The 17,896-nt window shown below is 39.0% G+C and overlaps 1 protein-coding gene across 1 annotated transcript in view; it reads left to right on the plus strand.

Annotated features, from left to right (window-relative positions):
* LOC122987804 (inactive phospholipase C-like protein 2) overlaps positions 1 to 17,896 on the plus strand; it is a 48,256-nt gene that overhangs the window by 9,357 nt on the left and 21,003 nt on the right. The window contains exon 3 of the mRNA XM_044359832.1: positions 13,755 to 16,238. Coding sequence (XP_044215767.1) covers positions 13,755 to 16,238 — 2,484 coding nt within the window. The remainder of the gene's footprint in view (positions 1 to 13,754; positions 16,239 to 17,896) is intronic.

Here is a 17,896-nt window from a genome sequence, read left to right on the forward strand (position 1 = left end):
TTACTGCATGTTTTTGAATGGGAAAAGTCATGTACTCCATAGCTGTACATCACCAATTTGCTGATATCAAAATGACACTTGTAGTTTGGAATATAACTTTTCATGTACTTAAAATATCAAACAAGGCAGTTTAACTGCTGCATTAAAGATAGAGCAGCGTATGTTTGTGTTACATAGTGACTATGTGATGCTAAAGCACTTACCCATAGCTTGAATAATAGGAAAGGTGTTTACCAGACAATTTTAAACTCAGCCTCTGTCTAAAGTGTTTACTCTAGTCCATTTTAAACTCTGTCTTCACCAGTAAATTGTAACCATGCTGTATGTGGGTGGCCCGTGGCAGGAGAAATAATGAGACCATGGCTACCCTTTACTTCCCACCTCACGTCTCACCTCAGATCCTCTTGAGCAAAGAGGATCTTTCCATTGCTTGGTAAATAACACTTTTTTCACAGCTCTGGTAGGAGAAGAAAACAAACTCAGCTTGTGATATCACCCTGTTAAAAGGGAAAACAATATGGTACTAATTATGCTGGACCAGCAGTGCAAATTTCTCCATGGAAATAATCATATTGTATCATATCATTCAGTCAGACTGGAGTGGCTGTTCAGTCTGCATCACTTGCATTAAAAGAATAACATTGAATGCTCCTGTTAAACCTGCAATGAACTCATTTTTTTGGTGGCTGTTCATTTTAAACATGACTGTTAGGGGAGTGAGATTACCCTTTGAATTCACCTCTGACAGGGGTTTTTTAGAGGTGAACTTTTTCACAAGTGATGAGCAGATAAAGCAGGTTAAAAAAAGATCAAACCTACAGAAAATCTCGCATCTTATATTTGTATTTAGTAACTGTAGGTTTTGGTAGTATTTCCTGTTGTTTCTTTTTAACTTGTGCTTTTTCGAGCAAAAGGGTGATTTTACAGTCTTTCATTTCTACGTCAGATGTCAGAAAATTTCCACAGTACATCTTTGCACGCTGCATAGTGCATACCTACATTTATATTTGACATTAATGATTTTAGATAATGTTTAACACAGCTTCAAGACTTGAATCAATGTTAGGTTGTGGATAAATTTTGAATACATGTTATAAATACTGACATATCCATTTTTAGAAGTGCTTTCCTAGAGCCAAAGTATTTTAGTGATAAAACATTACATCAACACTCTACACTGAAAATGATGCTTTCAGCGTATGATCTGTGTCTCAAGTACTTATGCGCAGCAGACTTTTAATGCAAATGTAGTCATCAGTGTTCATGTTATAAATATTCCGTTCTGCAGTCTGATTAATTGTGATAATTAGTGTTGTATATGCTACAGTACATTTGTCCATGCGAGTAGCTTCACTGCAATGAGTAAGTTAACAGTCATTTCATGCCCCTATCTCCATTTTTTACATGACCAAATAGAGAATTAAAGCAATGAAAATGAATTGGTGAAACAGAATCCCTCTTGAAATGACTGTTGAAAGTGCCTGATGGGAAAAAAAAAAAAAAAGTCTACCACACATCGTCTTTTACTGAAATGCGTTGCATAAAGTTTTCCATTAAGAATGTGGTGATGAAAATATTGTTGTGACCGGTATTGTCAAAGAAATGAATCATAATGTCACTCAAGAAACTGCCACTTTAGTGTAATGACTGACTTTGCTACCGTCATTTACCCTAAATATGCCAAGCACAGATTGTTGTTTAACCCAAGTTGTGCTTTTAACTCTGAAAGTGACTTTCAGAATATGTGCTTGAGCAGTGTACCTTGCTGCGCTTGGGTGTAATCCGGTTGCCTAAAACAACGCAACAGGCGGTTTATGGGGTAATTTATTAAAGATATTTTCACAACCACCCTTTACGCAAGCTCCCCGCCACTGTCTCCCATTCGCTCATTGGTGGCTGTGTTTGTTCAAGGTGACTCACAGCAGCGACACTCAGTCGCTTACCTGAATCATTGCCTATTCACCAGCTCAGGTGTCACTGATTTACTAAAGAACAGCTCGCCTCACCCAGTTAGTTTGAGGATAGTTCAAATGACCTGGCAGTGATTACAGTTCCACCACATTAATGGGAAAGGTGGTTCTTAACTTAAATATTGCTCGCTTGAGTTGCTTTAATATTATGCTGTAATACGTAATGAAGCACAGAAAGGAGAATGGATATTAAAACAGTTAACTAATTCAGTCTCTACACCACTATCATATATTGGAATCCATGGACTCGAGTGACTCTGATGTCAATAAAAGATATTTCATAAGCTCCTCTGTTGACAGTATGTTTAGAGTCAACACACCTTTATTACAATTTCTGCTCTCACAGGGAATTTACTTAAATACTTTCTAGGAATGGATCATGGAAGCTCAATATTTGCTTGTCAAACTCAGTGTTGATTTTAAATGTTTTATAATTTAGCTGTTCTAAAGTGCTGATTCATAATTAACATAATCTAGACAAGTGTGTTGACATGGTCTACTTTGTTAATTGCTGTAGACCAGCTTTTCATTTTCCATTGTCTTATTAGTGCTTAAACTCGGATAGCTTCTTTGTCAAACCAACTTAAGATCTAGCTGTAATTCCTGCACGCACTTAATATTTGAATGTTTGATAAGACTATGCATGTAATGGTCTCTAATGGAAGAATGTTAGTGTGTACATTATAGCGAACGCCATCTACATTGAATCTTCTTTCATTGTTATTCGATCACATTTAGAAACTTATTATCTTAGTAACTTACTTAATAAAATCACAAACTGAAGTCCTGCCAAGGTCTAGGTCTGTTTGCAGGATACATGTTACCATGTATCTGCTATTTTGTAGGCATTTTCATCCATAATGTTGAACAAAGTTGATGATAAAGATGATATATTTTACTTAGTCATGTAACTGTTATATTAATATACATAGCAGTAACATATTATTGACAATAATATATCACTTTATTAAGATTATTATTAATATGTGAGATTAATATACTCATATTAATTGTGCTTGAATCCAAGAGTTAACATTGTGATTAGGTGGAAATGAAGTAGACCAGGTGTTTGTTATTCACAGTTCCTCAACGCTGTTCAACTTTAAGAGGGTTCTTAGATGAATCAGCTAAGCTGTTTTTGCAATAATAACAATATTGCCAGTGGAAATCTAATGAAATTGGCCACTAATAGACTGCGTTATTTTTACTCTCTGTGCAGTGCAATGTTTGAAGCCTGCCAGTGGGCTGAAACTGTCTCATCGTGGATGTCTTATCAGATGCTGAGCTGTGCTGATGCCTTTCTTTTTTAGTCTGAACTGTGACATGACAGTTTTGCTTGATCTTTTCAGCAATCTCAGCGTTGACCTGACTTGAATAATGTTTAAATGCTTCAAAGTCTGATTCGATTGAACAATTAAGTGGTGTACGCCGTGCTTTACAGCTGTGGCTTTGCACGACTCATCAATAAATGAGTGAACACCACCCCTGTTTATGTTTGTAGATGCTCAGTTTGATCAAGTTTTTGTAGAGATGCACCGATCTTCTGATTTCCGTATTTGTGGCTGTGGCTTTCACACTGTGCGCACTACGTGCATCTGATATGTGTGTGGCTGTCTGTCCTCGATGTGCATCTTGTGTTTGTGTGGCTACTGTCTGTGCGCTGTTTGTGTGAATTGCATGTTGTGTGTGTGTGTGGCTGCCTGTGTGCGATGTGAATGTTGTGTGTGTGTGTGTGTGGCTATACTGTCTGAGCTGTGTGTGCAACATTCATGTTGTGTGTTTGTGTCTGTGGCTGTCATGCTGTGTGTGTGACATACATGTTGTATGTGTGTGGCTGTCTGTGCTCGATGTGTATGTCCCCATCACACACATTGAAAGCGTGTTTGGAAGGGATCACAGCCAGCATGAAGAAGAGGAATGATCAAGCAAGAAAAACATGTGTCAATGTTCATATGCATGACTGACAAGTCTGTTTTAAGACAGACTTGAAAAACTGTTAACCTATCCTTTAAGGTAAAGGTGAGGAGTTTTAGTATTTCACCCTGATCACTTGTCAAATTCTTATGAAAAAATCTCTTATTTTTTGGTATGGTGTGTTTGTGTGTGTGTGTGACTTGTATGTGTGTGTGCGGCCACGTGAACCACGCTGCGGCTATGTGCAGAAAATTTGACCGGCAAAAAATAGGACATATGAGACTGATCGGGGCCGATCAGCTGAAAACCGGCCTATTTCAATCGGTGGTTAAAGTGTAAAAATTGCTTTACGTTCTGACCTATCATTTTCAGGTGTAGCAATATATATCTCAGGCCTTTCTTTGCTCAACAAGAAGCTCACACCATGTCTTAACTGAATGCGACACGAGTGAGCATCAGCGACAAAATCAATTTGATTGCTTTATTTTCTATTAGAGCGTCCTAACTGGCTGCTAGCGCTGCGCAGCACAGTGCAGCTGAACTTTTGTCAGACGCCCTGTTTCTATTTACCACCTGTTTCTACGAAGTACTGATCCGATACCAGTGTTTAATTAATAAGTTGTATGCTTCACTGTGTGGAAGAGGCTGGGATTATTCTTTCATGTGTAAGGCAAAATCAGGCTTGACTTAAACACTGCTTTGTAAAAACAAAATGTAGCAAATACATAGATATAAATTTACTGAATTGTCATTTATTAAAGTAATGGTATGGTTAGGATTCCTGATCCAGCTATTTGAGTCATTATTAGACCGATACCAGATATCAGTATCGGTGCATCTCTATTTGGTACTAGGTACTTCTCCGTATTTTGTTTTCCATAACAGATAGTACCCCTTAATGTAGGGCGGGGTTTGCAGTGATGACCATCGCTGATTGGTCTAACACACATAGCACAGCTGATTGAACTTGTTAAAAGCTTTGTCGGTTTCCTGACTCGTTTTAAAAAAGATGAGAGAAAAAGAAAGAGAAAGCGAGTGAGCACGAGAGAGAGGGTGGCGGTGGTTGACCAAAGAGAGGGAGCGGCGGTTGAGAGAAAAGCCTGTGAATGAGAGAAATTTTGTAATTGTTTACTGACGGTTACGTTCTAAAGCACAAATAAATAATGTTAACCATCAAACACTCAACAGATGATTTACTGTGGAGACAGACGCTCTTAGTTTCATTTCCGTCCTCTGCATTTCCCCTTTTCATTCATTCATTAGATACAAATAACAACAGGACAAATCTGGGGGTTTTTCCCCCTCATTTGTGAATGCTGTGTTTCAAGCATGGCTGTAACTTTTTAGCTGAAGAGAGACCGAGCGGCGGTGGTCGGGCAAGGAGAAAGGAGATGCAGTAGAGAGAAGTGACTGACCAATCAGGTGGTCTTCAGTGTTTTCACATTACCTTTTAGTATCAGCTCAGCTTGTTTGGAACTTGGATGGAGATGATACCAAAAAAAAACAGGTACCAGATACCAGTTACCAGGTACTATCTGCAGCTTTTGCCTAATGGAAAACCAAAAAAGGTGAGTTGAGTCAAGTGGAGTGAAGCAGGTACCATGTAGTGGAAAAGGGGCTTAAGAGTAACCTGACATTTTTTGCAATTTAATATCAAAGGAGACCAGCTTAACTTTATCTAGTCTCATTCCATCAGAAGTAGGCCCATCACACTGATTGGGAAATGATGTGTTCACTAAGAAATTTGATTTTAAAGTGCTCTACTTGCCGGTTGACTTTTTTTTTTTTTTCAAGGTCCCATTAAATATTTCATCCACGCTAGTCATAAAATTGTTAGGAAACCAGTTTTAGAGGATTACGTTGTCATGGTCAAAGCAGGCTTGCAGGACAGACTAAACAAGTGGAACAAAGTGGAAGTGGAGGGAGTCATTCAGCTGATATCTACACACCACTAAGATTTTCACAGGCTCATATTTTATCAGCAGCTGACCATTTCAATAGCGAGTAATCTTTTCCAGTAGCTATGGACTAATTACTGTATGGGTGTTTGTTTTCCTCTTTCATAACCCGTCCCTAAAAGAACCATAAAAATTGTTGTGAAACTCGTGTGTATCTGGCTGCATGTTATGTAATTCCATCAGTTGACCGGCCTGCCTTCATAATGACATGAAAATGTTGGCTTTGGTGACAGAGAAGGTATTCAGTATGCCCTTTAGGCATAGACCAGTCTGCAATTTAATAAAGCTTCAACATTGTGTAAAGGTATTAATATGACTAAATTAACAAATACATTTATTGTGGTTAATGGCTCAGTCAGTATTTGAAAACAAGAGACTCTCTCTAGAAAACCCAGAGCCAAAATGATGTAAAACCATGTGCCACATAGAGAAGAGTTTGAGAAAAATTGTGTTTTTTATGTTTTACATTCAATTCTTATAGTAATACCTTAGGCTTCCTCTTTATTAGATTACTGGATCTGGAATCGAGAGTATTAGCTGATGACTCAATCTGTTAAGAAAAAAGAGAGAGAATCAACATCCCCAGTTTACTGCTTTTGGGAAAGAGTTATTCATACTGATAAATGTGACTTTTCTGGACTTTATGAGCAACACATTTCTAAACTGAGTTGTACTCTTCTGTAACCGCTGATTCTAATTGTGTTGCATGTGTTTGTCACCGTGTATCCGCACAACAGTGTTACGTAATAGAGTATTTGTCCCTAAGAGGTCAGACAATCCGATGACTGAAGGCTGCTGTTCTTTTTAGTTCAGCTGTGTACGACCAAGAGGGCCAAGATCTTACAGCTGATTAGTCCGTTTATCAGTTACATTACATCACCCAAACACCCTCACAGATTAATGTAATATACAATTTAATATACAAGGTGATCACAGAGAAAAAACTTAATTTTGGAAATTGAAACCATGATGTAATACCATGTAACAACAATCAAGTATGCTGCTGTTTCATTCATTCTCAAGTCATTTTTTAAAGGATTACTGTGTAAGGACCTTCTCAGGCTAATTGATTTCTTTTGTTTAAGTCCTTTTGTTATTTACTGTTGGATTGGACTGTTTGTCCTATAAAAGGCACGTACAAGCTGTGGGATACGTATGAGCTTCTTAGGTAACCATTGTTGCTTCAGCTTTATTGGTAGTGGAGTCTGGGTTGTAATCCAGACTTAGAAAATGATTCTTACTCTTGATCTCAGGACTTAGTGGTTTACATTATGCCACATTACATAATATATACTGTGTATATATATATGAGAAATTGTTTCACTTACAAAAAGAAAGTGTGCAGTATGTCAGAATGAATCATTAGTCATTAGCGACTGTGCAGTTGAAACAATGGGAGATTTATTTTAAACAAAAGGGCTCCCAGGCTGGTTATGTTCAGATGAAATTCTGCTCACTGAATTGATTTATGTTATTGTGAATTGATGCCAATCCTGGTCTAAAGCTGAAGGGGGGATTTATGCTGCAATATGAATCAGGTGCTGCTTGTTGTTGGGGTGGGGGGGGGGGGGCAGAGTGGAGCAGAGAGTAATGGGTCCCCTGTGATGTCCTCAGTTGTACAGACAGTTCATAACCGCTCACTGGGCCAGAAAAAAATGTGAGATTCAGTCCATAAGGGGATTGATATTCCTATGGGATCTGTGAGCAGTTGGATATCCTCTGTCTTATTCACCGTCTCTCCGTCTTCTCGTCGTCTCTTCCTGTGGTCGCCTCTCTCTCTCTCTCTCTCTCTCTCTCACTCACTCAAAACACACACTCTCATCCCTGAGACCCGGTTCGTAATTGGAACCGGTTCTATCATTTTAAAAAGCCGGGGTTATTTTAAGGTCAGTTCTTTTATTAGTACTTTTTTCACATTTTGGTGTAATTTATTATCACGCTGCAGCCTCTCCTCTGCTCTCTGTGTCGGGGCTCAGCTCCCCCACACACATACACACACCGAGCGAACGCTAGAGCAGAGAGGCCGCGGCGGAGACGGCGAACCAGGTGAAGTGAAAGATAACGTTTCATGCCGGCCTCACATCAAACGACTTTTCAAGCAATTTCAACTGTCGCAGACAAATTTCCAATAACAGAATAACGTCGAGTAGAGTTGTGGCACCTTTTTCTCGTTTTGATGTTTTCATAAAATCAGTTTCAATCGATTAGTCCTAGCTCATGCAAATAGTGAGGTTCAATGACGCGAACATCATCGACAACCAGTAGGTGCGCTCTCTCCAGCACCAAACAGGAAGCCGCAAACTGGGTAGATAGTAAACACGGCGGGGACTCCAGGGAGGCCCGAAAACGTACTCTCTAACTTACTTTCTCTCAACAAGGGTCATGTCCACATTCTGCGGTGTCTTCTCTTTTTATTTTTGGCTGGTTTTTCAGAACAAACCACTGCACACACACACACACACACACACAAGGGCAGCTGTGGCCAAAAGCTGCTTCTGTTTCTGCTCCATTGTTCAACAGTTTTTTTTTCTTCTTCTTCTTCTTGTACATTTCCATCAGGAGCAGGATGGGAAAATAATCTCAAAAGGAATCTAGTTGTAGTCTTGTAAATAGTGACTCTGCAAGATCAGTCTTTGCAAAATCTTATAGTCTCTGACTTATGACACATTGTCTTTAGATGTGAGAGAAGGGGGGTGTCAGTCTTTTATAAGTCTTTTCAAAGTCTTCTAGTGTATGGAAGGCATTACTCCAGCTGATGACAACTACACTTATTATTATTATTAAGTGCAATAAACTGTCATGAGTAAAAAGCCAATACTTTATCAATAAACCTGTTCAACAAGCATAAACATGTAGAAAGCGATCTGTTCATCTGTTCATGCAGTTTCCCATCCACAAATACATTTTACACAAGCAAAGCGAGCTAGTTCGGCCAACAGTGAATTGTTATGAACAAGTTAAAACAAAAGCTGTCTGTATTTAGTCTAGTTGTTTAGCTTAGTTTGCCACGTATCTAAAAAATTTGGCAAATTCTTAAAACTTAGCTACAAGCTGAGACAAACCAGGCCCCATTCCTCTCTGTACCAGCTGTACCTTCTTTCAAAACTTTAAGTTTATATAGTGACTTTGCTCTTGTAAACATTACTGTTACTGCTCTAGGAAATATAAATCAATTCTGATCCTGTTTTGGATTTACTCTTTTTTTAAAATAATATATTCTTTAGTAATGAAAAAGAACAGATAAGAGTATCATAAGGAACCGAACCGATAGGGAGTATTGATAAGAGTAGTAGTATTGATAAAATCCTAATGATACCCATCCCTAACTCTCACACACTGTATGTATATTGAAATGTTATGTAAAGGCCTAAAAGTAATTCCCCCTGACAGGGTGATTATCCTTGTTATTATCTTCTTTATTATGAAATACCACGAAAACATCTTATATCCTTTTTATGTTGTACTGACTTTCCAAATGTACCAGGGGTTTTCCTCTCTGAACATAGCTAAAAGCAGATATACAAAATTTCTGTCAACAATGGGAAAAAAAAGACTCTAACCTTTGATGGTGTATAAAAAAAAAAAAAGCACTTTCACAACAGTTTCAAAGCGATTGTGCGGCAGCGTGTTTTGGAAGTTTATCCCCTGAAATGCTTTTTTTTTTTTCTCTTTAGTGCCAGTACTTAACACAGTAACACAAAACAATAGTTACACGTCAGTAGGGATTTGATAGGGTTGTTTATCAATACCAGTGACTCAGCACGTACTTACTGGTGCTGTAATTTCTGGCTTATGAAATGTACTTTCCAGTTGATACTTTATAGCAACCACACTGCCCTGTGGAATTTTAATACACTCCCAATCAAACAATGCTGCTAACTTGTTGATCCTTGAGGGTCCGTAAGTCTTAAAAAAGCCTATTAAAACCTTATAAACCTATTTTTGCTAAACTATAGCGAGGCATGCTTTGTAATTGAAGGCTGTGTGCGCTGACATTAATTGGACATTTTTGGTATTCATATTTTGAAGCTTGTTTTATACGATGTGTTGCGCTCTGGCTTGGCCAACAAAAAAAAACATGATAATGGTTCACTTTGAAGATACAATTTATTGTTGAACTTCAAGAAACAGAGATTAACTGTCATAAGTGTCTAGAAGAATATGCAGACTATAAAAAATATTTGATATATAACTATAAATAGATAATCTGATTAGGTGAGCTTGTCTTTTCAAGTACCAATTAAGGACAAATAAAACCATATGTGTAGTAAAAGAAAACACCCTGGCTGCCCATCTGACTACTACCAGAGGCAGAAGAGGGACTGTTGCATAAGAAGTACTCTCCTCAGGAAACAATGAGAAATAGTAAGACAGAGAAGGGTGTGTGCAGTATTGTTTTCTAGTTTTGGTAAAGGAAGTAAGGGGAAATCCTGAGGAGAACGCGTGGCATGGCAGTCCTGGCGATACAGCAGGAACCAGACGCATACCACTAAGCAAACTGGGACCCAACTCAAGGTTAACACGAAGACAACACGTCCACATTCTTGCCCAGATCATAAGGATTATCTGCAGTCATGCATTTAGGTTTTAAGCTCCCCTTTTTATATAATGAACTCTCTTTAAGCAGCAGACTGTGTAACAGAATGTGATTTATTATTTTACTTGACATGGTCCATTCATAGTTCAGAGAGGTGTAAGATTTTACCAATCATGGTAAATGTGTTAGTCTGTGTTTTGTAATATTCTAACACACAGATGGGATTTATAATGATTATTTTGAAAAAATCATCACATCATTTTTATGACCTAATTACTTTAATTTCAGACTTGCCTTCTTATGGGCTTCCCTGGATCTGTTTCACAAGATGTTTATTATTATTATTTCAATTGATTGTATCTGAGATGTTTTTCATGTTGGGGAGGACTTTGTTTAAACATCCTTTCTTTCCGTCTCCTCTACATAACCATTTAGTTTTATTATTGTATGTCATCTACAATGATGTGTTAATTGTGCAAACAAATAAACAATCTGACTAAGATTGTGCTCTTAGCAGATGATCAGTCCCCATTTATTTAGCTGCATCTTCTCCAATTGCAAACAAGTATATACGTGATTAGGGCTGAATGATTTCTAAAATATCTAATTGTGATTATTTTGACTGATATAGCAATAAAGAGTTGAGACATTAGAGAGAATGATAATTTTTTACATCATTATACTCATTTTCATTTAAAAACATATTAAAATGATTATGGCGTGATTTTTGCGGGGATCCGTACCAAACAATTTGTTTTCTTAAGTCTGTAGATTATGATCTGTAGACCAGGACGACAATATTGTGCCTCCTGCAATTTGAAAATTGCAGCAGGCCATATTGTGATATAGATAAAATTTCAATTAATTGTGCAGCTCTATACGTGACGTAGCACAACACAGCTGCGTTTCTCTCACAGCAACTGCTGAGCCATAGTAGTGTGGTGAGAGGATGGGAGAGACGATAAGCAGGCAGACAGGAGACAAAATTGGGTGATTCCAATGAAACGGCTTCAAAAATTACAAAAAAGTAATAGGTACACTGTTATCTATCTTAGTTGGTGTAGTCAGATTTATTGTTATAAATTTTGACAGCAGAGAAGGCCGATTTTCATCGCTAAATTGGTAAAGTAAAGGGAGGAACATGCACATGTTACATAGGGGTGGGTTATAGTATATGAGAATCACGATTCTTTTCCTCTACGGATCTGAATCTATTCACAAATGCCACATATGGATTTTTGTCAACACATGTAAGTCGTACATGTAACCGATCTTCATGTCTCTTGACACAATGTTTGAGCACTGGTTCTCTTTCAGTTAGTGAGGCATGATAATTTGAGTTTGATTACATAAGAAGCTGTGAAGGTTTTGAACATTTCATTAAATCCCGGAAGGAAAATTAACATCAAGAGTTTCTACTGGAGTGCAGCGTAAGGAATTCTTAACTTGGCAACATCGTATAGTTGACAAAATGATGCATTCCTTTTATATAAGTGGTACTATTAACCTGCCACATGATGATTAACAAGGGTTTGGGTTTGGCTGGTGCTAAACCTGTCAAATGAGTTTGAATAATCCAAAATATAAAATTGTCTCCTTATGCTGAAAGAACCTGCTGCAGTGGAAAGAGCAGGGTTCGTTGAAAATGTCAAAAATATGGCTGCTGTAGATGACTAGATTTGTGTGGGTGATATTCTCCTGAGGGAGATTCCCTGTTTTATCTCCGTAATATACAGTGACAGGTACCTTGAGTCAGCCAGCAAAGTTGCTGCTCTGATTCTGCTCAGCAAATGTTCAGAGAGAACAAAAGGGGACCGGTGAGCAAGGACCAAGTATGCTAATAGTTCAGAGCAGGCAGCCTTGTTGTGCACTCCTTGTCGTGTGTTGCTATTCACGGTAGCGATTTACATTTGTCAGACTAATATTGAATACTGAAGTGAAATAGAAAGCAGAAAGGGGAATTCCTGTATTCAGGCTTTATTCCATTTGTGCAGAAAATTGGTTTAAAAAAAGCTTATGTGGTGACAGGGCTGAAGGTTAGTTGAGCTTAGCCCTAAATCTGATTAAGTTGTGATTAAAACAAACCGCAATGAACACATGAAACAGCATGTTGTTCTGTTATTGATTAAAACAAGCGAGTGTTGTTGTTTACCCTATTCAGAGGCAATGTAGGGCTGTGCGATATGACTATATATCGTGTGATGATAGAAAAATGTATATTGTTTCATATTTTGCTCTATTGTTTTCATTGTGTCACAAATCACACTCTTCATGGCAATATTTTTCATCATTTGGAGTCTGTCCATCTTTTTTGTGGATTACATCAATAAATTACTCTTCTTGGCTTTGTAATTGTGAAGCTTTAATTGCACTTACAGTAACTTAACAAGTGTAGCGTAGTTGTCATCAACTCTCCACTGCTGTCTGTCTCTCCTCTGCTACGCCGAGCTCCGTGTGTGGAAGGGCTCAGAGGTGAAACGAAGAGCGGAGAAGATGAGAAACTTACGCCACCATAAGTGACATCAAAACACAGTAGAGACTGTGTTTATTTGTTATTTACAGAATTGTTGCGCACTTGTTTCATTTCAGCTCAGTATGGGAGTTTCTACTGTGTTTTGCGGTCATTTATGTTCGCACTACCCTCCTCTGCTCTCTGTGGTTCAGTGAGGGTGGGGCTGACACACAGCAGAGCAGGGGAGAGATGGTGAACCAGGTGAAGTACTCAAGTTGACAACAACTACACTTGTTACATTAATGTAAGTGCAATAAAAGCTTCGTGAAAAAAAAGCCAATAAGAGTAATTTAATCTCCGCAAAAGATGGGCATGGACCAGAAACTATTTATTCATTGAATTTACAGAAAGCGTGTTGTATTGTGATATGTATTGTTATCGACATATGAAATGACCTTTATCAGGATATGAGATTTTGGTCATATCACACAGCTCTAGTCACTTGTATTCGTATGAATGTGAAGTAATCCCGGGGTTATTATGCTTTTCCTTAGCCAAAGTGTTAAGTTTTTACTTCACAACAACTATTTTTTAAGCCAAATTGGTCTTATGTTTCTTCTTTTACAGCTGTAAGAACTTGAATGCGCATCAGACATTTATTCTTTTCAGACTTGATTGATTCATGTAGCCAATGATGAGAAGCAAACCATTGTTGGACAAAAACAGGTAGCAAAAAAGATATGTGTTTAATTCCTTTGAGTTAAAACACAAAAATTTCAATGTTTTCACTCAGTGTTCATGATTACATTTTTTATTGCTCGAAGTGTGTCTTAATAATTATATGACCTTATAAATCAGTATCTATGTAAAGATTTTTATTTATGTTCGTATATTCATGTTTATATTCATTTCTTTCTTTGTAGGATGGCTCCAGACAACGTAAAGAACGAAAGAAGACTGTTTCATTCAGCAGCATGCCCACTGAGAAGAAAATCAGCAGTGCAAGCGACTGCATCAGTGCAATGGTGGATGGCTCTGAGTTGAAGAAAGTGCGATCCAACTCGCGCATTTACCACCGCTACTTTCTGCTTGATGCTGACATGCAGTCTTTGAGATGGGAGCCCTCAAAGAAGGAATCAGAGAAGGCCAAAATTGATGTAAAATCCATCAAGGAGGTTCGGACAGGGAAAAATACAGATACTTTTAGAACTAATGGCACCTATGATCAGATATCAGAAGACTGTGCATTCTCAATCATCTTTGGGGAGAACTATGAGTCCCTGGACTTGGTGGCAAACACTGCAGATGTAGCCAACATATGGATCACAGGACTGAGGTACCTGATCTCCTATGGGAAACATACCTTAAATATGATAGAGAGCAGTCAGAACAACATGCGCTCATCTTGGCTGGGGGAACTTTTTGATGAAGCAGACAGTAGCAACAGCAAACAAATAACAATATGTGCTGCTGTGCAGCTAATCAAAAACTTGAACCCAGGACTTAAAAATGTGAAAATAGAACTGAAGTTCAAGGAGATTCACAAAGCTAAAGACAAAGTAGGTTCTGATGTGACAAAAGAGGAGTTCATTGAGGTCTTTCATGATCTTTGCACCAGACCAGAAATATATTTTCTTTTTGTTCAGTTCTCTAGCAACAAAGAATTTCTGGATACCAAGGACTTAATGATATTTCTGGAGGCAGAGCAGGGTATGGCACAAGTCAGTGAAGACACCAGCTTAGAGGTCATTCAGAAGTATGAACCATCTAAAGAGGGCCGGCTCAAAGGTTGGCTCTCTCTTGATGGGTTTACCAACTATCTTATGTCTCCAGAGTGCCATATATTTGACCCTGAACACAAAACAATATGTCAAGACATGAACCAGCCCTTGTCCCACTATTACATCAATGCATCCCACAACACATACCTGATAGAAGATCAGTTCAGAGGTCCCTCTGATGTGACAGGGTATATCCGTGCCCTCAAGATGGGCTGTCGCAGTGTAGAGCTTGATGTGTGGGATGGGCCTGATAACGAACCTGTTATTTACACCGGTCACACAATGACCTCACAGATTGTTTTTCGCAGCGTCATTGACGTCATCAACAAATACGCTTTTGTTGCATCTGAGTTTCCACTGATATTGTGTTTAGAAAACCATTGCTCTTTAAAGCAGCAGAGAGTCATGTTTCAACACCTAAAGAAGATCCTTGGTGATAAGATCAACCTAGATGCTCCTAAACCTGAAGACTGTTACCTCCCATCTCCCTCCGAACTGAAGGGAAAGATCCTGCTGAAGGGTAAGAAACTGAGCACAAACTGCACTGCTTCAGAAGGTGAAGTGACAGATGAGGATGAAGGAGCAGAGATGTCTCAAAGGATGAGCATTGAGTCTGCTGAACAACAGACTATCGCACCTAAGAAATTCCAGCTGTCAAAGGACCTCTCTGATCTGGTGACCTTGTGTAAGTCTGTGGAGTTCAAAGACTTCCCAACATCTTTCCAGAGCCAGAAGCACTGGGAGCTCTGCTCTTTCAATGAGGTCTTTGCCAGTCGCTGTGCCAGTGACTTCCCAGGGGACTTTGTTAACTATAACAAGAAGTTCCTAGCACGAGTTTACCCTAGCCCCATGCGCATTGACTCCAGCAACATGAATCCACAAGATTTCTGGAAGTGCGGTTGCCAGATTGTGGCAATGAACTACCAGACCCCTGGCCTGATGATGGATTTAAACATTGGCTGGTTCCGTCAGAATGGGAACTGTGGTTATGTGCTACGTCCAGCAATCATGAGGGAGCACGTTTCATATTTTAGTGCCAACACTAAAGATTCAGTGCCTGGTGTTTCTCCACAGCTCTTACACATTAAGATCATCAGTGGACAAAACTTCCCAAAACCCAAAGGCTCAGGTGCCAAAGGAGACGTAGTGGACCCCTACGTATATGTGGAAATACATGGCATTCCTGCTGACTGTGCCGAACAAAGGACTAAAACGGTCAACCAGAATGGGGACAACCCTCTGTTTGATGAGAGCTTTGAGTTTCAGATAAATCTCCCAGAGCTTGCAATGGTACGCTTTGTGGTTCTGGATGATGACTACATTGGTGACGAATTTATCGGCCAATACACAATCCCCTTCGAGTGTCTCCAGCCAGGTTTCCGCCACATACCACTACAATCTCTGACAGGAGAGGTTCTGCCACATACCTTGCTGTTTGTTCATGTGGCCATAACCAATCGGAGAGGAGGTGGCAAACCACACAAAAGGGGACTGTCTGTACGAAAGGGAAAGAGGAGTCGAGAGTATGCCAGCATGAGAGTGCTATTGATCAAGGCTGTGGATGATGTCTTCAAAACAGCCTTGCTGCCACTGAGGGAGGCAACAGACTTCAGAGAAAACATGCAGGTAAGACATTTCAAATTAACCTCCATTAAATGCTCATTTGATGTGCTAGTGTCCTCGGCCTCCATTTGTGTGCACTACTGAGTCAACAATATTATCATGAATGTGGTAACTGCATGAATCTTTTTGCATCTTCCATTATGGGAATGTTTTCCTCGGAAAGGGTAGACTGAGAAAACTGTGCTCCCAAATCCAGTATAGATTATAACCATACTACAAAGAAGCTTGAGCATCTAAAAAAAGCTCCCACACACAAGAGAAAAACAAAACTACCAGGCTTGACTGAATCAGATTTGATCTAATCCAATAGTCAAGACCTACAAAGGGAGCCAAGTTCCCTATTTGAACAGTAAAGCCATTAGGGGTAGGAATCTTTGGGAATCTCACAATTAGATTCGATTCCGGTCCTTTGGTGTTCAATTCAGTAATTGATTCTCAATTCAAAACCAATTTTCAATTGAATGAATAAAAAAGGGGGCACTATTTTTAGTCTTGCTCCAGTATACTGTGAGCCAAACCATTCACTGGTGTCCTTAGTCCACTGAAATACAACATGAATCATAACTGGCAGCCTTTTTATTTTAAAAAGTAAACTGCATCAATTAATGAATGAATTAATTTGAAAGCATCTTGCGGTCTCCTGCCTGTATGAGAATAACAAAATGAGGTGGAGTGCTCCACTGTGTTGTCATGAACGTTATACCTCCAGCAGTCTAGAGCAGCCTGTCTGCTACACTGTTAGCTCCAGGGAAAGCCATAATTGTCTAAGACGCTGAGCGGTCGCAGGGTTTTTGAGGTGAAACAGACTGAGCACTGAGTTATTTTCTTTGCCCCAGAGTTGGTTTAAGTTGTTTGATGCTGCAGTGTGTGTTGGTCAGCCGGTCTCGTTATTTTACTGCTTGAGTTCACTGCTCCGCTCCGCTAACGTTACTCTCTGAGTGACGGCGAAGGAAGTTGACAATAAACTTCTCATAAGTCTCGCAAAGGTAATTATTTAGATGTTAAATCAAAACATGCTTGCAACCTCTGCCTTTTGTAAAGATTAATTGCAAGATAACTCATGTGCGTGCTGTAGACTGTCTGGGTGCTGCACTGACCTCACATCATGTTATTAACTAACATTTAGAAAATTGATTGACATTTGTGAATCGATGCAGAATTGTCCACGTCCGCGTCGCGATGCATCTAAGAATCAATTTTTCCCCCCACCCCTAAAAGCCATTACAACATCTAATGTGTAAATGGGAAAAAGGTTACTATTAATCCTCTTGGAATTCTGAAATTTTTATAATGTAAAAGTCACCGCAGATGAACAAACTGTTGACGAGTTTAACCTAAAGGACTTCCTGTTTTTAATAGCTCCCAAACAAGAGCAAACCGGTGTCTTTTTTTTCTTCTTCTTCTTTGGTATCAAGCGAGCTTCACCACCAGGGGGATCATGAAAAGTCAATACTACGTCATATTTGAAGTCTTAGTAAAGAAACATGAGATATTATGAGAAACACTGTACTCAAGTGTCACAACACTCTGTGGTTGGTCTGGTGTTGTGTTTCTTCAGGCATTGTATTAGGATTTATTTTAGTAGCCCTGTTTATATTGCAGTCATTGTGTGATAACAAGCCACTGGCCTTGAGACTATAACACATCTTGGCCGTCCTGTC

Source organism: Thunnus albacares, chromosome 8 (genome assembly GCF_914725855.1).
Source record: "Thunnus albacares chromosome 8, fThuAlb1.1, whole genome shotgun sequence".
Taxonomy (NCBI): Eukaryota; Metazoa; Chordata; class Actinopteri; order Scombriformes; family Scombridae; genus Thunnus; species Thunnus albacares.